The sequence below is a fragment of the Nicotiana tabacum genome, chromosome 15, assembly GCF_000715075.1.
Source record: "Nicotiana tabacum cultivar K326 chromosome 15, ASM71507v2, whole genome shotgun sequence".
NCBI classification, from domain to species: domain Eukaryota; kingdom Viridiplantae; phylum Streptophyta; class Magnoliopsida; order Solanales; family Solanaceae; genus Nicotiana; species Nicotiana tabacum.
In genome coordinates this window covers 41,029,169-41,046,279 of record NC_134094.1, presented here as the reverse complement: position 1 = coordinate 41,046,279, position 17,111 = coordinate 41,029,169, and the positions used below count along the sequence as shown (strand labels likewise).

General features: G+C 35.2%; 2 protein-coding genes and 1 long non-coding RNA gene across 3 annotated transcripts; 2 read left to right on the top strand and 1 right to left on the bottom strand.

Moving 5' to 3' along the window:
• Positions 1-229: 229 nt before the first annotated feature.
• Positions 230-4,139, top strand: LOC107774971 (uncharacterized). Its single transcript, XM_016594634.2, has 3 exons — positions 230-639; positions 2,382-3,040; positions 3,317-4,139. The coding sequence occupies exons 2-3, from the start codon at positions 2,436-2,438 to the stop codon at positions 3,996-3,998; spliced, it is 1,287 nt and encodes a 428-aa protein (XP_016450120.1). The 5' UTR covers positions 230-639; positions 2,382-2,435; the 3' UTR covers positions 3,999-4,139.
• Positions 4,140-8,613: 4,474 nt separating this feature from the next.
• On the bottom strand, positions 8,614-11,530 carry LOC107774972 (uncharacterized). Its single transcript, XR_001645620.2, has 3 exons — positions 11,321-11,530; positions 10,014-10,190; positions 8,614-8,829 (listed from the first exon to the last, which is right to left on the bottom strand). It is a non-coding gene; the product is annotated as an uncharacterized LOC107774972 (long non-coding RNA).
• A 765-nt stretch (positions 11,531-12,295) lies between these two features.
• On the top strand, positions 12,296-16,785 carry LOC107774973 (methylthioribose-1-phosphate isomerase). The gene is made up of 9 exons (NM_001325191.1): positions 12,296-12,401; positions 12,675-12,730; positions 13,182-13,340; positions 13,447-13,546; positions 13,739-13,881; positions 14,090-14,195; positions 15,852-15,990; positions 16,069-16,337; positions 16,501-16,785. Exons 1-9 carry the CDS (start codon positions 12,324-12,326, stop codon positions 16,573-16,575), a joined length of 1,125 nt encoding a protein of 374 aa, NP_001312120.1. The 5' UTR covers positions 12,296-12,323; the 3' UTR covers positions 16,576-16,785.
• Positions 16,786-17,111: the final 326 nt, after the last annotated feature.

Genomic DNA, 17,111 nt, shown 5'->3' with positions numbered 1-17,111 from the left:
TTTTATTATTTATATGACTTTTTTTTTTTTTTTTACAAAGATCAGTAAAAAAATCATAGAAAAATCTTTGTAAAATTATTTTTCTTAGTTCAAAATTATTATAACTTGGTATAAGAGATGACGAAAATATTATACTTTAACTAATCAAATATAATAACATAATTAAATATGCAGGCACAAATGTTTGTAGTTTGTTATTGTAGGGTATTAAATCAATAATTTACCTTTACTTTCTCCGCCTTTTTCGTCCTAAATACTGAAGCCCCATTTCCCCTTTCCCTCTCTCTCCCTCTTCCATTCTTCCCTTTTTTTAACTCATTTTGATACATAGAGAATGTTTCTACACTTGCCAAATATCCATATATAGGTGACAACATACATATATATTAAAAAAATGGCGTTTTCTCGTGATCTATGAACAGTCTACATGATATAATTGGATCTACTGGAAAGAGAGAGAAAGAAAACCCCTTTGAAGTTTTGGGATAGTTTCTTTTAATTGAAATGAAATGTCTCTGAAAATTGAGAATTTTTATTGAGAAAGTTATCAAGATTTTTCCCGGCATTTGGAAGAATTTGACTTGTTGTAGCTCCAAAAGTGACTTTTTCTTTGCTATAAAAGGAAGAGAAAGCTTCATAGTAAGTGGGTTTTTATTATTTATTTTTTGGTTCTGTACCCATGCATATTTTTTACTGTAATTGGTTTTTACTTTGCTTGTTTTTAATTTGAAGTAAATTTAAGTTGCTGGGCTTATTTTAATGTATAGTTCTTGTTTGAATACGTCAAGAACAATTAATGGCTGAAAACTGAATCATTTAAATACAACTGAAAAGCGAAACATATAACAGAAATATTGACAATTAAAGGTTTTTTTTTTGGGTAATATGGACAGTATGTTTAGTGGAATGCTAATTCAAGCGAGCTATCGTCACTTATGGAAAATGTTGACTGCTAATTTAGAAGTTCTTTAGATTCAGAACATCATTGTATGTATCTCAATTGAGACTAAACTATATACTAAATGTGATTCATTATGTAATGGTGGATAAGGATACAAAGTTTTGGAGCTTTTAGTCAAAAGTGGGTAGCTTGGAGTTTTTACGGAAAAGTGGATACTGATACAAAAAACTTGGATTGACAGCTTTAGTGCCATTGTTTATGATGATGAAGTGCATACATAGGTTTTGGGAGCATTCTTGAGCTATTTTTACTGTGAATTATAGCTCAAGCTGAGCTTTATTAAACCCTTTTAACTTTCACCATATTGTCGGTGAAGAAGATGAAATAATGAGGGAAGGTTTATAAAAAAAAAAAAAAAAAAGAGTAGAGGGGCAGGCTCATTATCCCCCAAGTTTCGAATGTTGCGGTTGGTCTTAGGGTTGACCCCAGGCTGATTTGCATGAATTACAAAACTTAGGGTTATACTTTATAGCTTAAGGTAATTTAGTTAGTGTTCATATGAGTGGTTGTTATCTTTCTTGCTTATAAGGTTTTCCTTTTACCCTACTAGGAAGGTCTATAGACGAGTTTTTTTCTGTGTATCTGATCGATGATCAAATGAGAGATTTGTATGTTGGCCTACAACTGTATTCCGTGCAACATTGTAATGAGCAAAATATTGTGGTGTTGCATTATATAGAGGTGTAACCACATTCTACTGAAGAAATGTGATATAATATAAAGGTCCATCAAAAGGAAGGGGTTTCACTTGCGTTAGTCTCTTTGGATTACATGAGTATGATATTTCTTTTATTGATGCATTTTCACTTTTGATTACAGTATTTACTAGATTATCCGTGCACATTTTCTTTTACCGTATTATTCCTTTGCTCATTACAAAATCTACCTAATAGTGCTGAATGTCAGTTATAGCTGATAGAAGGATTGTTGACGATATTCATATAAAAAAGTTGCAGCATATGCAACAATTTAGAAATTTCCTCTTTCGATCTATCATCAGATTTGGTTGGTTGCGGAAATAATTTATGGTGTTATCTGTATAGATAATGTAAAAAAACGCAACCGGTAGTCCTTTTTCTTGTCTTATCCATGATATGGCCAACTCTACTGTATTTCCTATCCTTTAAGATGACTAACTTGAAACTTCAAAACTTACGTGTGAATATGAAGCATGTTGATTTTTCAACTTTTATATTGTATCAATCTTGCCACTTCAGATTACCCTATGTTTATACAAATTCTTTGTCTAATGTATGTAATTCTTGCATGTGGCTGGTCTTATGGGAAGATCTCTTCACATACCTCTTTCTTAATTTATTTAACCAATATTAACATGAAAGCTTAGCATTCCTTGACAGGATTTGAGATTCACTAAATACTTAAATATCTACTACCCTGATCACCCTTCTTAACTTGACAGGATTTTATAAACTTTGGGATTTAGCTTATAACAAATGGCGGTCTTTTGACCAGAATGAATCCTCAGGCTTTCATTAGGCTCTCAATAGGGTCACTAGGGTTGAGAGTGTGTGGGACAGCTACTGGTGCAAAATCAGGGATAAGTGCGCTATCTTCTCCTTGTGTATGTGAGATCCGTCTTCGAGGTTTTCCCGTGCAGACAACATCTATTCCCCTGGTATCTTCTCCTGAAGCTACTCCAGATACTAACAATACAGCCTCCAGTTTTTATCTTCAAGAATCTGATCTGAAAGCATTACTAGAACCTGGCTGTTTATTAAAGCATCACGCATGTCTAGAGATTGTTGTTTTCACAGGACGCAGAGGAACTCACTGTGGTGTTGGTATTAAAAGGCAGCAGATTGGGACATTTAAGTTGGAAGTGGGTCCTGAGTGGGGTGACGGAAAGCCAGTCATTCTGTTCAATGGATGGATAGGCATTGGCAAGAACAAGCGGCTAAATAGAAACCTTGGAGCAGAGCTTCATTTAAGTGTGAAGCTGGACCCTGATCCAAGATACATTTTCCAGTTTGAAGATAAGACAAAACTAAGTCCTCAAATTGTTCAGCTTCAAGGAACTATCAAGCAACCTATATTTAGTTGCAAGTTTAGTCAAGACCGGTACAATTTTTGCTCTCTTGTAGATTATGAATCTTTTCCCTTCGTGTTTCGGACATGGATGAGGACTATTTACATTGACACAGGCATTTCGTTCTTTGGTTCTAAACTTTAAGTTGCTTCATTTATATCTCCCAGATCTCTCGTTTCCTCTTGCCAAAATTGATTTAAATAAGGTTCTTATAGTAGGATTATCATTTCTTTCCCTGCTTTCAGCTTCCATAAGGGACCGTTAATTTTGGTCGAACGTAAATGTATTTTGCTACCTTGAACTTGCAGGGTATCCCCACGAGATCCGTTGAGTAATTTTTGGTCAAGCTCTAGTGATAGCTCTGAACTTGAAATTGATAAAAGAGAGAGGAAAGGATGGAAGGTGAAGATTCATGATCTCTCTGGCTCGGCTGTTGCAGCAGCCTTCATTACAACTCCTTTTGTGCCATCAACAGGTTGTGATTGGGTGGCCAGATCCAACCCAGGAGCTTGGTTGATTGTTCGCTCTGATGTTTGCAGGCCTGAAAGCTGGCAGCCATGGGGAAAGCTTGAAGCATGGCGTGAACGTGGGATCAGAGACTCCATCTGCTGTCGCTTTCATCTGCTATCTGATGAGCAGGAATGCGCAGATCTTCTCATGTCCGAGATCTTGATCAGTGCTGAAAAGGGTGGGGAGTTCTACATAGACACGGACAGACAGGTTCGAGCAGCATCAAGTCCATTGCGTAGTCCAAGAGGGAGTGGAGATTTCACGGCTCTAAGTCCTGTAGCAGGCGGGTTTGTCATGAGCTGTCGGGTGCAAGGGGAAGGGAAATGCAGCAAGCCCGTCGTGCAACTTGCCATGCGACATGTGACCTGTGTGGAGGATGTTGCCATTTTCATGGCTCTTGCAGCTGCAGTTGATCTGAGCATCGAAGCATGCATGCCTTTTCGCAGAAAGCTCCGAAGAAGTGCTAGCCATTCCTGGTGATATATATAGATGTTTATATATGTGATACTGATTTCCTTTTCATGAAGCAAGCCAAAGCCCCTGTATCTCTTCTAAATTGTTGTAACAACTGGACTTGCTGTACAGATTAAGCTTGATATATATTTACTTTCTTCTGGAAAATCAGTTCATTTCCATTTTAGTCGTTGTCGAGCGCATACAGGAAAAAACTGACTTCTTGCTTGCTGTTATATACTCACTAAATAAATGGCGGTGGTCTCGGAAAAGAAGTGAAAAATTATACTAGTAGTGATTATCTCGAGAAAATTTGTACTCCATAAAGAAAGGCACCTGAATTGAAGGAGAAGAAATATTAACTCATGCCTGATGTATAGGAGAAGAATTAGGCAGAATATTATTTCGTAATCATATGTACTACTTAGTTAATATTAGCAACTAATTGGGCTTGTTAAGAAAGAAATAAAAAGATGTCAGTACTAAATCTGAATTGAAATTTTTAAATGTGTAAAATGCTCCCTACCAAGAAGGACTCTTTTCCTTTGGACAAAAGGAAAGAAATCTTCTTCAAACAAACAAAAATAAATAAATAAAACACCCCCACATTATTTTGTAGCCTGTTTCAGTTTGTTCGCCAAAATTAACACACAAAAACAAATCAAAAATAAAGGAAGCAAACGAGAAAGTAGAAATACGAAATGATGTTCTACATACAAAAGTGTAAACAACAAATTTTCCTCTACAAACTAATTTCCAAATTCAGCTCTAATTTTACAAAAACTCAAATATCCAACATATCATCAGAATCTAGAAATAAAAGAAGAGATCATCAGCCAAGCTTATATGGTTCTCATCCATAATATTCATCCTATTCTGTTCTTCCCCATCACTATCCATTGAGCCTCGATCACTTGAAATCAACGGCACGGATTGATTCAAAACCTCAGATAGCTGATCCTTTACATCGGACGGTGGATCAGCAGCCACGTGTCCATCAGTCAAATCCACTACCTCCTCTAATTTGCGCGTCCGTGGACCACTCGCCGGACAAAGTAGATCGCCGCCTTCGATTCCCACCGGGATTCCGAACACACATCCTGGATCAATCACTTCATTTACCCCGGCATGATTCCCACTCGCCCGATAAGGAATGTCTATAATCGCCGGCGACGGAGATGGAACACCGGCGGGAGAACTGTCATCGGGATAGCGGATCTCCATTGTCACCGGCGCCAGAGAAGGTGCAAAGCTGCCGTAATCAAGCAAATTCACGGCGTCATCTAACGACATCGACACAGCTAACACAACAATCCACCGATTCCGATAAACCTCCGTTCTATTAACAACAAGGCCGTTAACAGTCACAACGCCGTCGACGAAATTCACGACGAGCGTCTTGTTCGAAGCAAGAGTCTCTACAACCGCACTCCCCTTCGCGCTCCTCGCAAGATCCCCAAAACGGTATCGTTGGGGAACAACATGGTGACGGTAGTCGTAACGGAAACCGTCAGGGCGGGAGAACAAAGCCGTATCAGACGGCGCAAAAACGGAAACGGAAGTCAGCCTTAACAGCTCTAATCTTCTAACAGTCAACGCTGTAGCTGCAACAGTGAATCGTCTTCTCCTTAACGCTCTAATTGCGCGATCAAGAAGATAACGATGATCTTGAGATTGAACCACAGGCGTTCGAGTTTGAACTTGAGGAACTGAGCATTCTGTTGCTGACGTGGCGTCCAGTACACCGTCGATGCCGTGAACGATGATATGATCGCCCACGTAGATGTCAGGTTGCCTGATTTTAACAGCCCCAGTTGAAGTATTTCTCGAAGAAATTATTATTTCTGCTGCTAAACTCTTGAAAAGGAAGAGACAATTGTTATTGTAAAGAGTTGGAATTTCAGCGGCATTGGAAGTGGACGACAGGTGGGCCCATGTGAGCGGGGTCTTGAGAGTATGGTAAAGAAGGATAACAGAGGAGGGGCGTGGGGGGAAAATATTGGCGGTGGCGAAGGAGAAAATGAAGTCTGGTGGAGCCAAAATTGTGCCGGAGAAATTGTTGTTGTTGGTGGAGTCGAGGGTGGAAGCGAAGAGGGAGTAGCCACGGTTGCGTAGTGCGTCTGCAGCAGCATGGGCAGAGGAAGAGGGTGGTGGGGTGGAGAAACAGAAACCACAAGAAAGTAGAAAGCAGAAGAAGAAAGTATAGGGATGGAGATCCATTGCTGTGTTTCTTGATTCCAATGGTGATTGAAGTTTGAGAGTTTATATTATATTATACTGGTAATTGATTGCAAGGTTTGTTCTGATGAGTCTCGAAGAGAGTATGATAGGCGGTTGGGACTGTTAAAGTAACAAGTGCTTCTTGATTTGCAGTTTCTTTTGGCGGGCATTTTATTTATTTACTGTTTTCGGCTTCTAAAATGGAAATTTTAAAAATAGTTTCAAACCCCATGTGTGAAAAGTTAAGTCTTTACTCTCCCTCCCTCTTTTTATCCACAAGAAAACCACGAGCAAAAAATGGATTTCATCGCGGTTTTCTCTTTGTTTATTGTAGTTATGTGTGTGGGACAATTCTCAAGGCAGAGTGCAAATGCAAACGTGGTAACTGACGATTGAGTTAGAATTATTTTTCTTAATTATATTTGAACTCCTTTTGTGTATGGACTACGTGCAACATCAGCATTAACTATTAAGACTAGCATCAACTAAAATTTTATAGTGTTATTTATACATGTGCACAAAGAATAATTTGAGGTAGCTTATAAATTTTTTATTTCTGTATGTAAATAGTTTGATCATCAACGACGGATAGAGAAATTAAAGAGAAAAAACACTAGAAAAAAGATTAGGGATTTCCACGATAAATCTTCTAAGTCTAGCCTATGAGATAAGTTTGTATAAATTTTCTATTTCACATGCACAATAGTTGATTTTAAAATACTAAATATCAGAAAAACTAACATGAAAATTATTATAGTTATGTTACATAATTCAAATAAGGAAATAATTTATACAAGGTAAATTTTTTATATAAAATGTGATTCCTTATTTGAACTGTGTACGTAACTAAAATTTCAACTAGAATAATTTTTAAATCATTTAGATTGTCAACTAAAATTTTAGGATGGTTCTTATTTGAGGTGTGTATGTAGTTAATCATGATATTTAGAACTTTAAAATTAATTAAATTTTACTTAATATAAATTATGTTCTTATTAATTGAATTGGGACAATTGTTTATTAACTATGATTTTCCATCCTCTTGGATTCTCTTTGTGTAATACTTTTGCACTACTTTTAAATTTATATAAGCGACACTTCCCAGTATAAAGGCATTAACATACGTATATGCATTTTGTCTAATGTAAAATCTATTCTTAAAGGGTAAAAAAAACTAACGACATTTCGTTAAGGGTTTTCGTGCTTTTAATATAGTGTGTGTGTGTGTATATATATATATATACTAGACTTAAGGTACGCGAGTATTACTGCTATTACAATCAGATTCTAACCACGTAAATCACCCACAAAACAAAGTTAAAAAGTTTAAAAATATATATTATTCATTAGTTTTATCATTATGATAGGATACAGAAATACATATAAAAATTAAAATAAAATTGACTGATGTCAAAGACTAAGAACATAGGAATATTATTTTCAAAGCTAAAAGATGCTTGGTTGCGACAATACAACGTACATAAAAATTAATCTCAATAGTTATGTCATCTTTTCATTAAATTTTTACAACACAGTAAATATATAGTTCTTACTTTTAGCTAATAAATTATTTTTCAATTTAGAAAGAAGAATATGCTATTTATCATTAATTGGTATTTAGTGTGGAAAACTCACGTTTTTTTTCTTCCACTTAATACATAAATGGAGACCACTAGATTGGAAAACGTTTAATTGCAGAGGAGTTATACGAAGGTGTAAAAGTTAATGAAATGAAAATTAAACATGAAGTTATAGAAGCGAACAATCATAACAATGAAGACCCATAAATTATTTAAAAAAATATTAAATAGAAACGAACTAATGGAATAACATTCTCTAATTAATATAAGCTTTAATTATTCTTGTCCAAGTGCAATTTTATTTTAAATAAAGAGCAACTTATGATGACACAACATTTAATATTTAGTTTATAATTTTCACTTGATTTATGTTTTTACCTCATATACTATTTTAATTTCATTTAAACACAATATTAACAGATAATAGTTATCTACTAGACAAATTTTTATCCCGTAATAACGTCATAGTATACACTACAAGAAAAAAAGGCCTTTAGCGAGGGAAAATTTGGTCGCTAAAAGTCCAGTTCCAGTCGTTATTGATCATTTACGACCGAAAAAATTACGGTCGTCACCGGTCGTTAAAAGTTTCGACGTTAAAAGTGCACAACCGGATTGGAATCCGGTCGTTAAAAACTTTTTAGCGACAGCAACAAATCCAGTCGTTATTCCTCCTTTTAGCGACTGAATTTCCTTTCGCTAATTGTCATTTCTTGGTCGCCAAAACATCAATAACGATAACAAACTCAGTCTTTATAAGTGCTTCTAGCGATAAATATTTTTTCATTAATTGTATAAATAACGACAGCTAATATTGACATATCCACACATATCCGAACATATACAAAAAAGTGAGTACTCATATAAACATCATTGCTGATTACAAAGGATTAGAGTATCACATTACCAAAAATATACCAAACCAAATTGTATGACATTATTTTTTTCAACTCCTAAAAGAGAGAAAATAGAACTATAGCATATACAAACAGCAACATCTTTAAAAAAATCCCTCGCAAAACGAAGTGGGTTCCTCTTGCACTTTAACTTGTATGTTACTGCATTACATCAATAATTAGGGAAAAAGATTAAAAACTTGCTGCATCAATTTGCTTGTGGAAGCCTTGATATTGCATAAAACTTTAGTCATGTAGAAACACACAAGAATGCAGAGTATTGTGCAGAAATGCAGAATGATGTGCAAAAATGCCGAATGCTGTGCAGAGATGAAGAACGCTTTACAGAAATGCAGAAAACTGTACAAAAATACAATAATACAGAAATGCTGTCCAGAATGCAATAACACTGTAAACATGATGAATATTATCTACAAATGCAGAACGTTGTCTAGAAAGGCAGAACGCTACCCAGAACTACAGTTATACTAGAAATACAATTCCAAGTTTATTAAAAATCTATCTTAATTTTTTTCTGTCCACATCATTGTAGTATGTACAATGTCTAAAATGGGATAGATGAGAAAAAGATAAAGATAAGCCTAATGTTCATGAGATCTATATGAAGATTGCATACAATGTAATTACATATATTAATCATAGGTGGAGGTTGACTTATGTCTCACATAGGTAGGGCTATCCTTCTCAATTTCACTTGAGTGAATTAGGGATTGCCATTGACAATCTACCACAAATATAATTTATTTTGAGAAGAAAGAATTTCAGTAGTAAGAGTATGAAAGCTTTCTCTTTTGGGGAACCATATTATCTCACATATAAGATATCAATGACAAAATTCTTTCCATTTTTTTGCTGAGAATGGTAACATTTACACAAAATTCTTTTCCTTTGTACTATAAGATCATCTTCCATTCTTTTTTCTAGCTTATGATATTTGTAGTTTTGAGATTTACTGGAGTTGGAATCTAATTTATAAGTTTAGAATGGAGTAACCATGTAAAGTTAATAGGAGTAATATTAAATGGAAGGTCGGCAAAGATATGATCACATACCTAAATAGTCAGAGATAGGAAATAAATAGTTAGAGTGCAAATGATAATGGGACAACTTATAGTTGGACATCTTGATATAATATCACTTCATGCATGTCATTAATTCGGAGAAGTTACAGAAAAAAAAACTTCAAATGTAACCCATGGATAAGGATTCATATTAGTATCTTTCACTTTGGATTGCTAATGAAAAAAGCCTATCAATTATACCTAATATAATGAAAGCATTTAACATTCTTGAACTAATAGCGAAAAAAAAGAGAAATGACATACCTGAAATGGTATTTATCCTCACAAACAACAATCACGAAGTAAAAATGGTGAACCAATGTCTGCACGAACAACAACAACTACCTCCTGGAATTGCTGAGCATCGACTTCAAAGAAATTCAAGCAACTTGTGCTTTCAGGGAATGTCGAGCAACTTCTGCCTTCTTCACCTTCACTTTCCTGATATGAGTTGATTGCGAGACTCAATGCAGATAAATTATTGAACAAGTGAAGCAATAAAAGAACAAAACATAAACAATCATCTCCAAGAACTCACCAACAAAAAAAGAAAACAATTTCCTTTTAGGGAGAAAAAAAAGAACATAATGAGAGAGGTAGAATAAAAGTGTTATTATACCGAATTATTATTTTGAGCTTTTCATCATAAAGTAAGATATGAAGATGTGATTTACTTCACAGATACAAATGCACAATTCTAGAGGAGGAAATTTATTGCCAGGGAAGTATTGTGAAACATGAAACTTCTTTACTTGTTGCTTGTTACTCGAAACATGTGATATTCAATTGATATTTTTATTGCAAGCTGTATCAAGAGAAACTAAAGTTCTTATTATGTCTTTAGTAAGTTGAAAAAAATAAGATGCTAAAAGATCACGTCTTTAAGCAAATCTTACATATAGTCCATTTCTACTTAAACCAATATTATTCTTTTCCTTGAGGATCTTCAACAGAGTAAGCAATGTCCAAGAAACATTAAGCACCGTCAATATACTCTTTGCTATACCTAGTTAAATCCATCCAACACTTGGACGCATCATTTGAAAACCTAAAATTCATATATTGATAATAGATATTCAAGTAAAGACAAGAACTTTATAGAAATGTAAAATCCCCTGTATTTCAGTTCAACCAACTAGTGATAATTTTTTAAAAACCCATTATGTCTTCATTGTAATATCTTCAGCCATAACTGCAACGAAAAACACATAGATAAAGAGTAATTTATAGAAAAATCATACATGACAAGGAAAAAGAGATTACAACTTCCTATATTTGTACCTATTTGTCCCTTCACCTCATGTACCAAATGAATCCATACTTAGGTCAACAAAACAACAAAAATTAAAGAAAATTGCAACTCTGGGTAGGTTTAATCCAAAATAACTAGACTCTGATAAAAGATAGTATTGGGAAACATTAATATTTTAAGAAGGAATCAAAAATACTTGATAAGCACAAAGAAAAGCAGACCAATACCATCAAACCGAGAGACCATTGGACAATGAAACGAATATTCAATTCCACTCAATAGTTAAAACATCAAGTTTAGCGATTTGGCATAAACTTACAATAAGAAGGAAATTCTTATACGAGCAGTCGATGTTAACGGAGGAGATAGGCAGTATTCTTATTCAAAGAAGTTTACTCCAAGATGGGCAATCGCAAGAGACGGCGCCGTCAGTGAGCAGTTTTCTTCATTCTTCCAATTGAAACAAGAGTTTTTTTATCCAAACTATGGGTTTTCTTTTGGGGATTGTGGGGTTGGGTTTGGGCAAAAAAAAGAGGGAAAAGGTTTGCGCCTGTTTTATTTAATAAATTACTTTTTAACGACCGGATATTTTTCTTTTAATGATAGAATATTTTTTTCTCATAATGTTGAAATTAAAAATTTACTTTAATGTCCAAAAAAATGTTGGTCACTAGAAGTACACTTATAATGACCGGATTCATGTCCTTTCGTTAAAAAAATGATCGTTAAAAGTCAAGTTTCTTGTAGTGATAGGATTTCAGGAGTTTATTTATATGATAAACAATTATTAAAAAATAAAATAAAATAAAATTCGTAATGATTGGTTGGTTAAGAGAAAAAGTATAAAAAATATATAGTTTAATTGAAAATTAAATTCGAATGCAATTAATATATGAATTGAGTACTAATTTTCAAGCCAATGTTTTAATAGTTTCATTTGGAATTCAAATTATTAAGTTCAATATTTTGCAAATACTCATAGCTTAAATAGTGGAGTACTTATTTGTACCAAAATGATAGGAGCAATATTTATGTTAAAATATTTACCAAAAAGAAAATATTTATGTCAAAATAGGTCGAGTCTTTATTCTTTTTACCAAAATTTCAGCGAATCAACTTTGGAAAGCGAATAAATTGCTGGGGCCACCTTGTTTCATGCTTTCTGCCCTCTTCTTCTTCTTCTTCTTCTTTTTCTTCTTCTTCGTCTCTCACCTACCACACAACTCGAATTTAGGGCTTTTATAAAAGGCGCTATTTCACAAATTCTCTTTGTTATTCTATTTGATATAAGCCACTCTGGTTGAATTTGAAGATAGCTAGCTATGGCTAATGGAAATGAAGGAGACAAGACTCTGCTCTCCATTTGTTATAATCGTGGCTCACTTCAGCTACTCGATCAAGTATTCTACTCTATTTTCTCTTTTTATTTAAGCAACTTCTACTGCGGCTTTTCATTTTAGAGAAGTGCTTTTGTAAATAGATTTCCTTGATTTTTTTCTGGTCTGATTAAAAAGACCAAAAAAAAAAAAAACACTTTTCAAATTTTTCGTGAAAAAGATTCTTACTTTATTTTTAGAAACTGAAGTTGATGGTTTCTAAGTTGTTTGCTTTTCAAGTTCTGTGAGCAGCTTGTTGTTTCTCTTTGACTTGACATTTGAGTATATCTTGAACAGAGAAAACTCCCCCTAGAGACCATTTATTTGGATATCCAGGATACAAAAGATGGCTGGTAATCTTTTTCTCTCTTTTATATCCTTTATTGACTGTTTTTTTTAAAAACCTTGAGCAGTTATGTATATTAGTTTTTAATGAGCTCTTGTGGTGGTTCTGTGTGACTTATGATTCCGTTTTTTTCTTGTTGTTATTGTTGCCGTTATTGTTTGAAATGAAGTAATGTGGTCTGGGAATTCATATAGTTGACCCCAACTTGTATGGGATTGAGGCACAGTAGTAGTAGTTTTTGTTGTTGTTTGATAGCTATGCCTCCATTTTTCATGTATATAAAAAGTTCCTGCTTAGTAGTACTGGAATTATGTATAAGCAAAATAGTACTGGAATGGCGAGTAAAGTGGAAAGATTGTCTCTCTATCCTTTTATGTGGTTCACTGACTGGTTATCATGCCTAAAAAGGTTCTTCAGTATTGAGTGGTTTTATTGACTTGATTCTGCATATGCACCAGGGATGCAATTAAAGAAATGGTTGTCCGTGGAGCACCTGCAATTGCTATAGCTGCCGCACTGTCTTTGGCAGTAGAAGTTTCAAACCTGTCTTCGTTTGATGGGACTTCTGATGATGCATCAGATTTCCTTAGTAATAAATTGGATTATCTTGTTTCAAGGTATAGTATTGCAGAAATATTTGTCTGCTTATCTCTCGTAATTGTGAGATTCCACGTTGTTTGATTGCGTGAAGGGTATTGATGAAATTTTGTTCCCTTCGTGCAGTCGGCCAACAGCTGTTAATCTTTCAGATGCTGCAGTTAAGCTTAAAGAAGTTATAAAGAAGGCTGCTACCACAGCCAAAGATGCAAATTCAGTTTTTCAGGTGGTAACATTGTCTTGTTTGGCTAACACTCACCTATGCTACTTAAATATTATAACTGCAGTAGTAAGGGAGTGAGACAAGCCTGGAAGAGGGATGCAACTTAATTGGGAATAGTTACACCACAGAAATGTAGTAACTTGACTTATACTTTTACTCTGTTGCACGATACTTAACTCTCATCTGTTCCATCAGGCTTACATTGAAGCTGCTGAAGTTATGCTGGAGGATGATGTTACTTCCAATAAGGCAATTGGATCATACGGAGCTAGTTTTCTGAAGGAACACCTGACCGACTCTCAGAAGATAACAATTTTGACCCACTGCAACACCGGAAGGTCCATTGCAATACTATTTTTTCTTTTTTATTTACGTTGTTGTGATCGGTACATTACCCTACTTGACTTGATAAGGTCTTCTCCAGTAAGCTATTGCTTCCCTGCAATTGCAATTGATAATTCTGTAACAGGACCAATGGAAAGCAACTGTGATAATGATTAGTTACCCATATGGGGTAACTCTAACTTTTATTCGTACTTTCAACAGTCTGGCTACAGCTGGATATGGAACTGCTCTTGGTGTTATCCGGGCACTTTATACTGATGGAGTTCTAGAAAGGGCATTCTGCACAGAAACCCGTCCCTTCAATCAGGTAATGCATGAGCTATGGTTGTTTCTAGCTTTAATTACCCTAGTAGAGCCTGCCACTGAATATTACAGCCATATAACAAATGAAGGTTATGTATGTTATCTCCGTTGAACTGCAGCAATTAAAGTTGTAATTTTTCTTTTGCAGAGTAAATGCTAACTTATAGACATGTCATAATAAATGTTTATGGCAATTAAGAGTGAAGAGTGTTTCTTTTTCTTATTAGTGGACTCATCCTCTTGGTGGTTCTAGCATAATCTTGTGATGTTGGTAATTTACGGTTGGGCTAGCATAATCTTGTGATGTTGGTAATTTACGGTGGGGCAAGTTAGGGTTCAATAATAGTCTGTTATAATATGTGATGCTTTGATTGTTGTCTTCGTAGATATATGGTATGTGTATGAAAGAAAAATTAAACAAGGACTTGAAAAGCAGATGTATCTAGTCTATTGTTGCTGCAAACTCAGTAGTCACCTTCTCCAATCAGTCATAATACTTGCAACCCGGCACTTTATTAGAAATTTAGAATAAATACCGAACAGTTATTTTTGGGCCTTGTAATTCACTTATACACACACAGAAGAGAGTAAGGAAAAAGCTTTCCGGCCATTCTTTGTTTCCCTGTCGCTGGTTCTTTGCATATCAGCTGACATCATTTTCCTTTGGCCAAGTCACACTGGAACAATAGGTGCAAATATACACTTTAGCAGCTAGGTTGAGGAATTCCAGTGTAAAATACTTTGAGGTCTAAGCTGAAATAAGGCCAGAAATGACTAAATGAGCAGTGGTTGAAATCCATTTCTAGTAATCACTAATAGCAGTGAGGCTAACATTTCAGAAACTGTATGGGAAAAAGATACTGCATGAACTTATGTTTGGCAGTAACATGTCAAAGACCAGTAAATTATTACGTAGCAAAAATAGGCTTTAATCTGCAGATAAAATAGGTTAAGGTAGGGCAAAATTGTCACAGAGACATCATTTAATACCTTTATGGAATATAACTGCATTATGTAACTATTGGATTTTTACGTTCTAAGTAACCATGTCCACTTACATATACAGTTCCAGACTCTATAGACCTTGGGACATGTCAGTTCAAATTCCTTATTCTACAAGGAGTATTTCACTTCCAATTTTCTTTAGACTGACCTAAAAAAATCCCCATCAAGTACCTATTTATATAGTACTAAAAGATGCTTCGAGTGAAATGTTGGAGTACATGACATACTCCACCTTAACCTCCACGTAGGTTTGTAGCAGCTAAAACCTTTAGTGCTAACCTAAGTTAATGCCTTTTAACCCGATTCTTCATTTCATCAAAATTGGAGCTAATTGCAGAAGACCAATCGGCATCTAAAGACGAGGGACTTCATACGTGCATCTTTGTGTGGACTTTAGTAGCTTAGTAAATGATACTTGGTCGACATATTCATATTCTTGTTGACTACAAATTCAGGAATCTTGTACTAAGAATCAGATGCTTAATAGTAAATTTAAACTGAAATATGTGGTGGACAGTAGTTCTGATTTGTCTTGTTGAAAGACTTCTTTTCTAGTTTGACTTGTTGTACTACAATTTGAGTCATCCTGCACCTGGCCCCCAAACAGAGAACAGTTGGGGTTAAGATACGTCCTCACTTCTCCATTTAATATCAGGGATCCAGATTGACCGCATTCGAGTTGGTTCATGAGAACATACCAGCCACCCTTATAGCAGATTCAGCTGCAGCTGCATTGATGAATGCTGGTCGGGTGAAAGCTGTCATTGTTGGAGCTGATCGTGTAGCCGCCAATGGTACATATGACTTATAATTCGCATGGGCCTTTTGCTTTTAGAACCACTGTTTTACAGGAGCTTTAAATGTCATTGCAGGTGATACTGCCAATAAGATCGGAACTTACAACCTTGCTGTTTCTGCTATGCATCATGGTATACCATTTTACGTTGCTGCTCCTTTGACTTCTATTGATCTATCTCTTTCTTCGGGACAAGAAATTGTGATAGAAGAAAGATCTCCAAAGGAGCTGTTACATACACGAGGAGGACTGGGTGAACAAGTTGCTGCCTCTGGTATTTCGGTTTGGAACCCTGCATTTGATGTCACTCCAGCAAATTTGATTAGTGGAATTATCACTGAAAAGGTCAGCAATTGTTATATCTGCCTCTATTTCGCATTGTTCTGTCTATCCTTATACTTGCACTGTCTATATTTGTGTGCTTACGACCCCACGCTTTTTTATTTTCTGGCAAATATCAAATTACTACCCAAATGATAAAATTGACAAGGGACAACTATTTGAATAGGGTGTCATCACGAAGAAGGGGGCGGAAACATTTGATATTGCTGAGTTTGTGCGCAAGACATCTGGAAATTTGTGATGCTGGTTTTATTATTTTTTTTCAATTGGTACTTCTTGACTTTGCTAAATTCCTCGCATCATACAGGAAGCTATCAGTAGTTCAGTACTCAGCAGGCAACATCTATTGCACTTCAATAATTGTTATGCATTGTGGTCCTACTAGAGCATGGAAAAAATGTACAACTGTGGGGAAGTAACAGTAATATGTACACCAATGGAGCTTTTCCATGAAAATATTTGGCAATTTCAATATTGGATATTTTCTCCATTTTCCTTTCCTTTTCTTATTCGGGAATTTGAATTTGACAAAATCACCCTCAAGATGAGCCAAATGCTACATTCTCATGTAATCACCAATTTGAAGTTCTGGACCACCATTCGCATGAAATAAACAAGGATTTGTTGGCCCTAAATTACAGTTTAGGATGGCGCCATTTTCGTGAATACTCAATTCAACAATGAGTCCAACCATACTAAAATTACTCAATTCCAATCTCAACTCGACCTTCAAATGCTCAAATTAAAGTCTATGAAGTTTAAACAATTTTTCCCAAT

What these genes read in the sequence shown, in the direction of transcription:
- LOC107774971 (XM_016594634.2), top strand. Translation starts at nt 2,436, where the DNA reads ATGAATCCTCAGGCTTTCATTAGGCTCTCAATAGGGTCACTAGGGTTG. An exon ending in TGCAAGTTTAGTCAAGACCG is followed by an intron (nt 3,041 to 3,316) that starts GTACAATTTTTG and finishes TTGAACTTGCAG; the next exon opens with GGTATCCCCACGAGATCCGT.
- LOC107774973 (NM_001325191.1), top strand. Translation starts at nt 12,324, where the DNA reads ATGGCTAATGGAAATGAAGGAGACAAGACTCTGCTCTCCATTTGTTAT. An exon ending in ATGCAAATTCAGTTTTTCAG is followed by an intron (nt 13,547 to 13,738) that starts GTGGTAACATTG and finishes CTGTTCCATCAG; the next exon opens with GCTTACATTGAAGCTGCTGA. An exon ending in GTGGAATTATCACTGAAAAG is followed by an intron (nt 16,338 to 16,500) that starts GTCAGCAATTGT and finishes CTATTTGAATAG; the next exon opens with GGTGTCATCACGAAGAAGGG.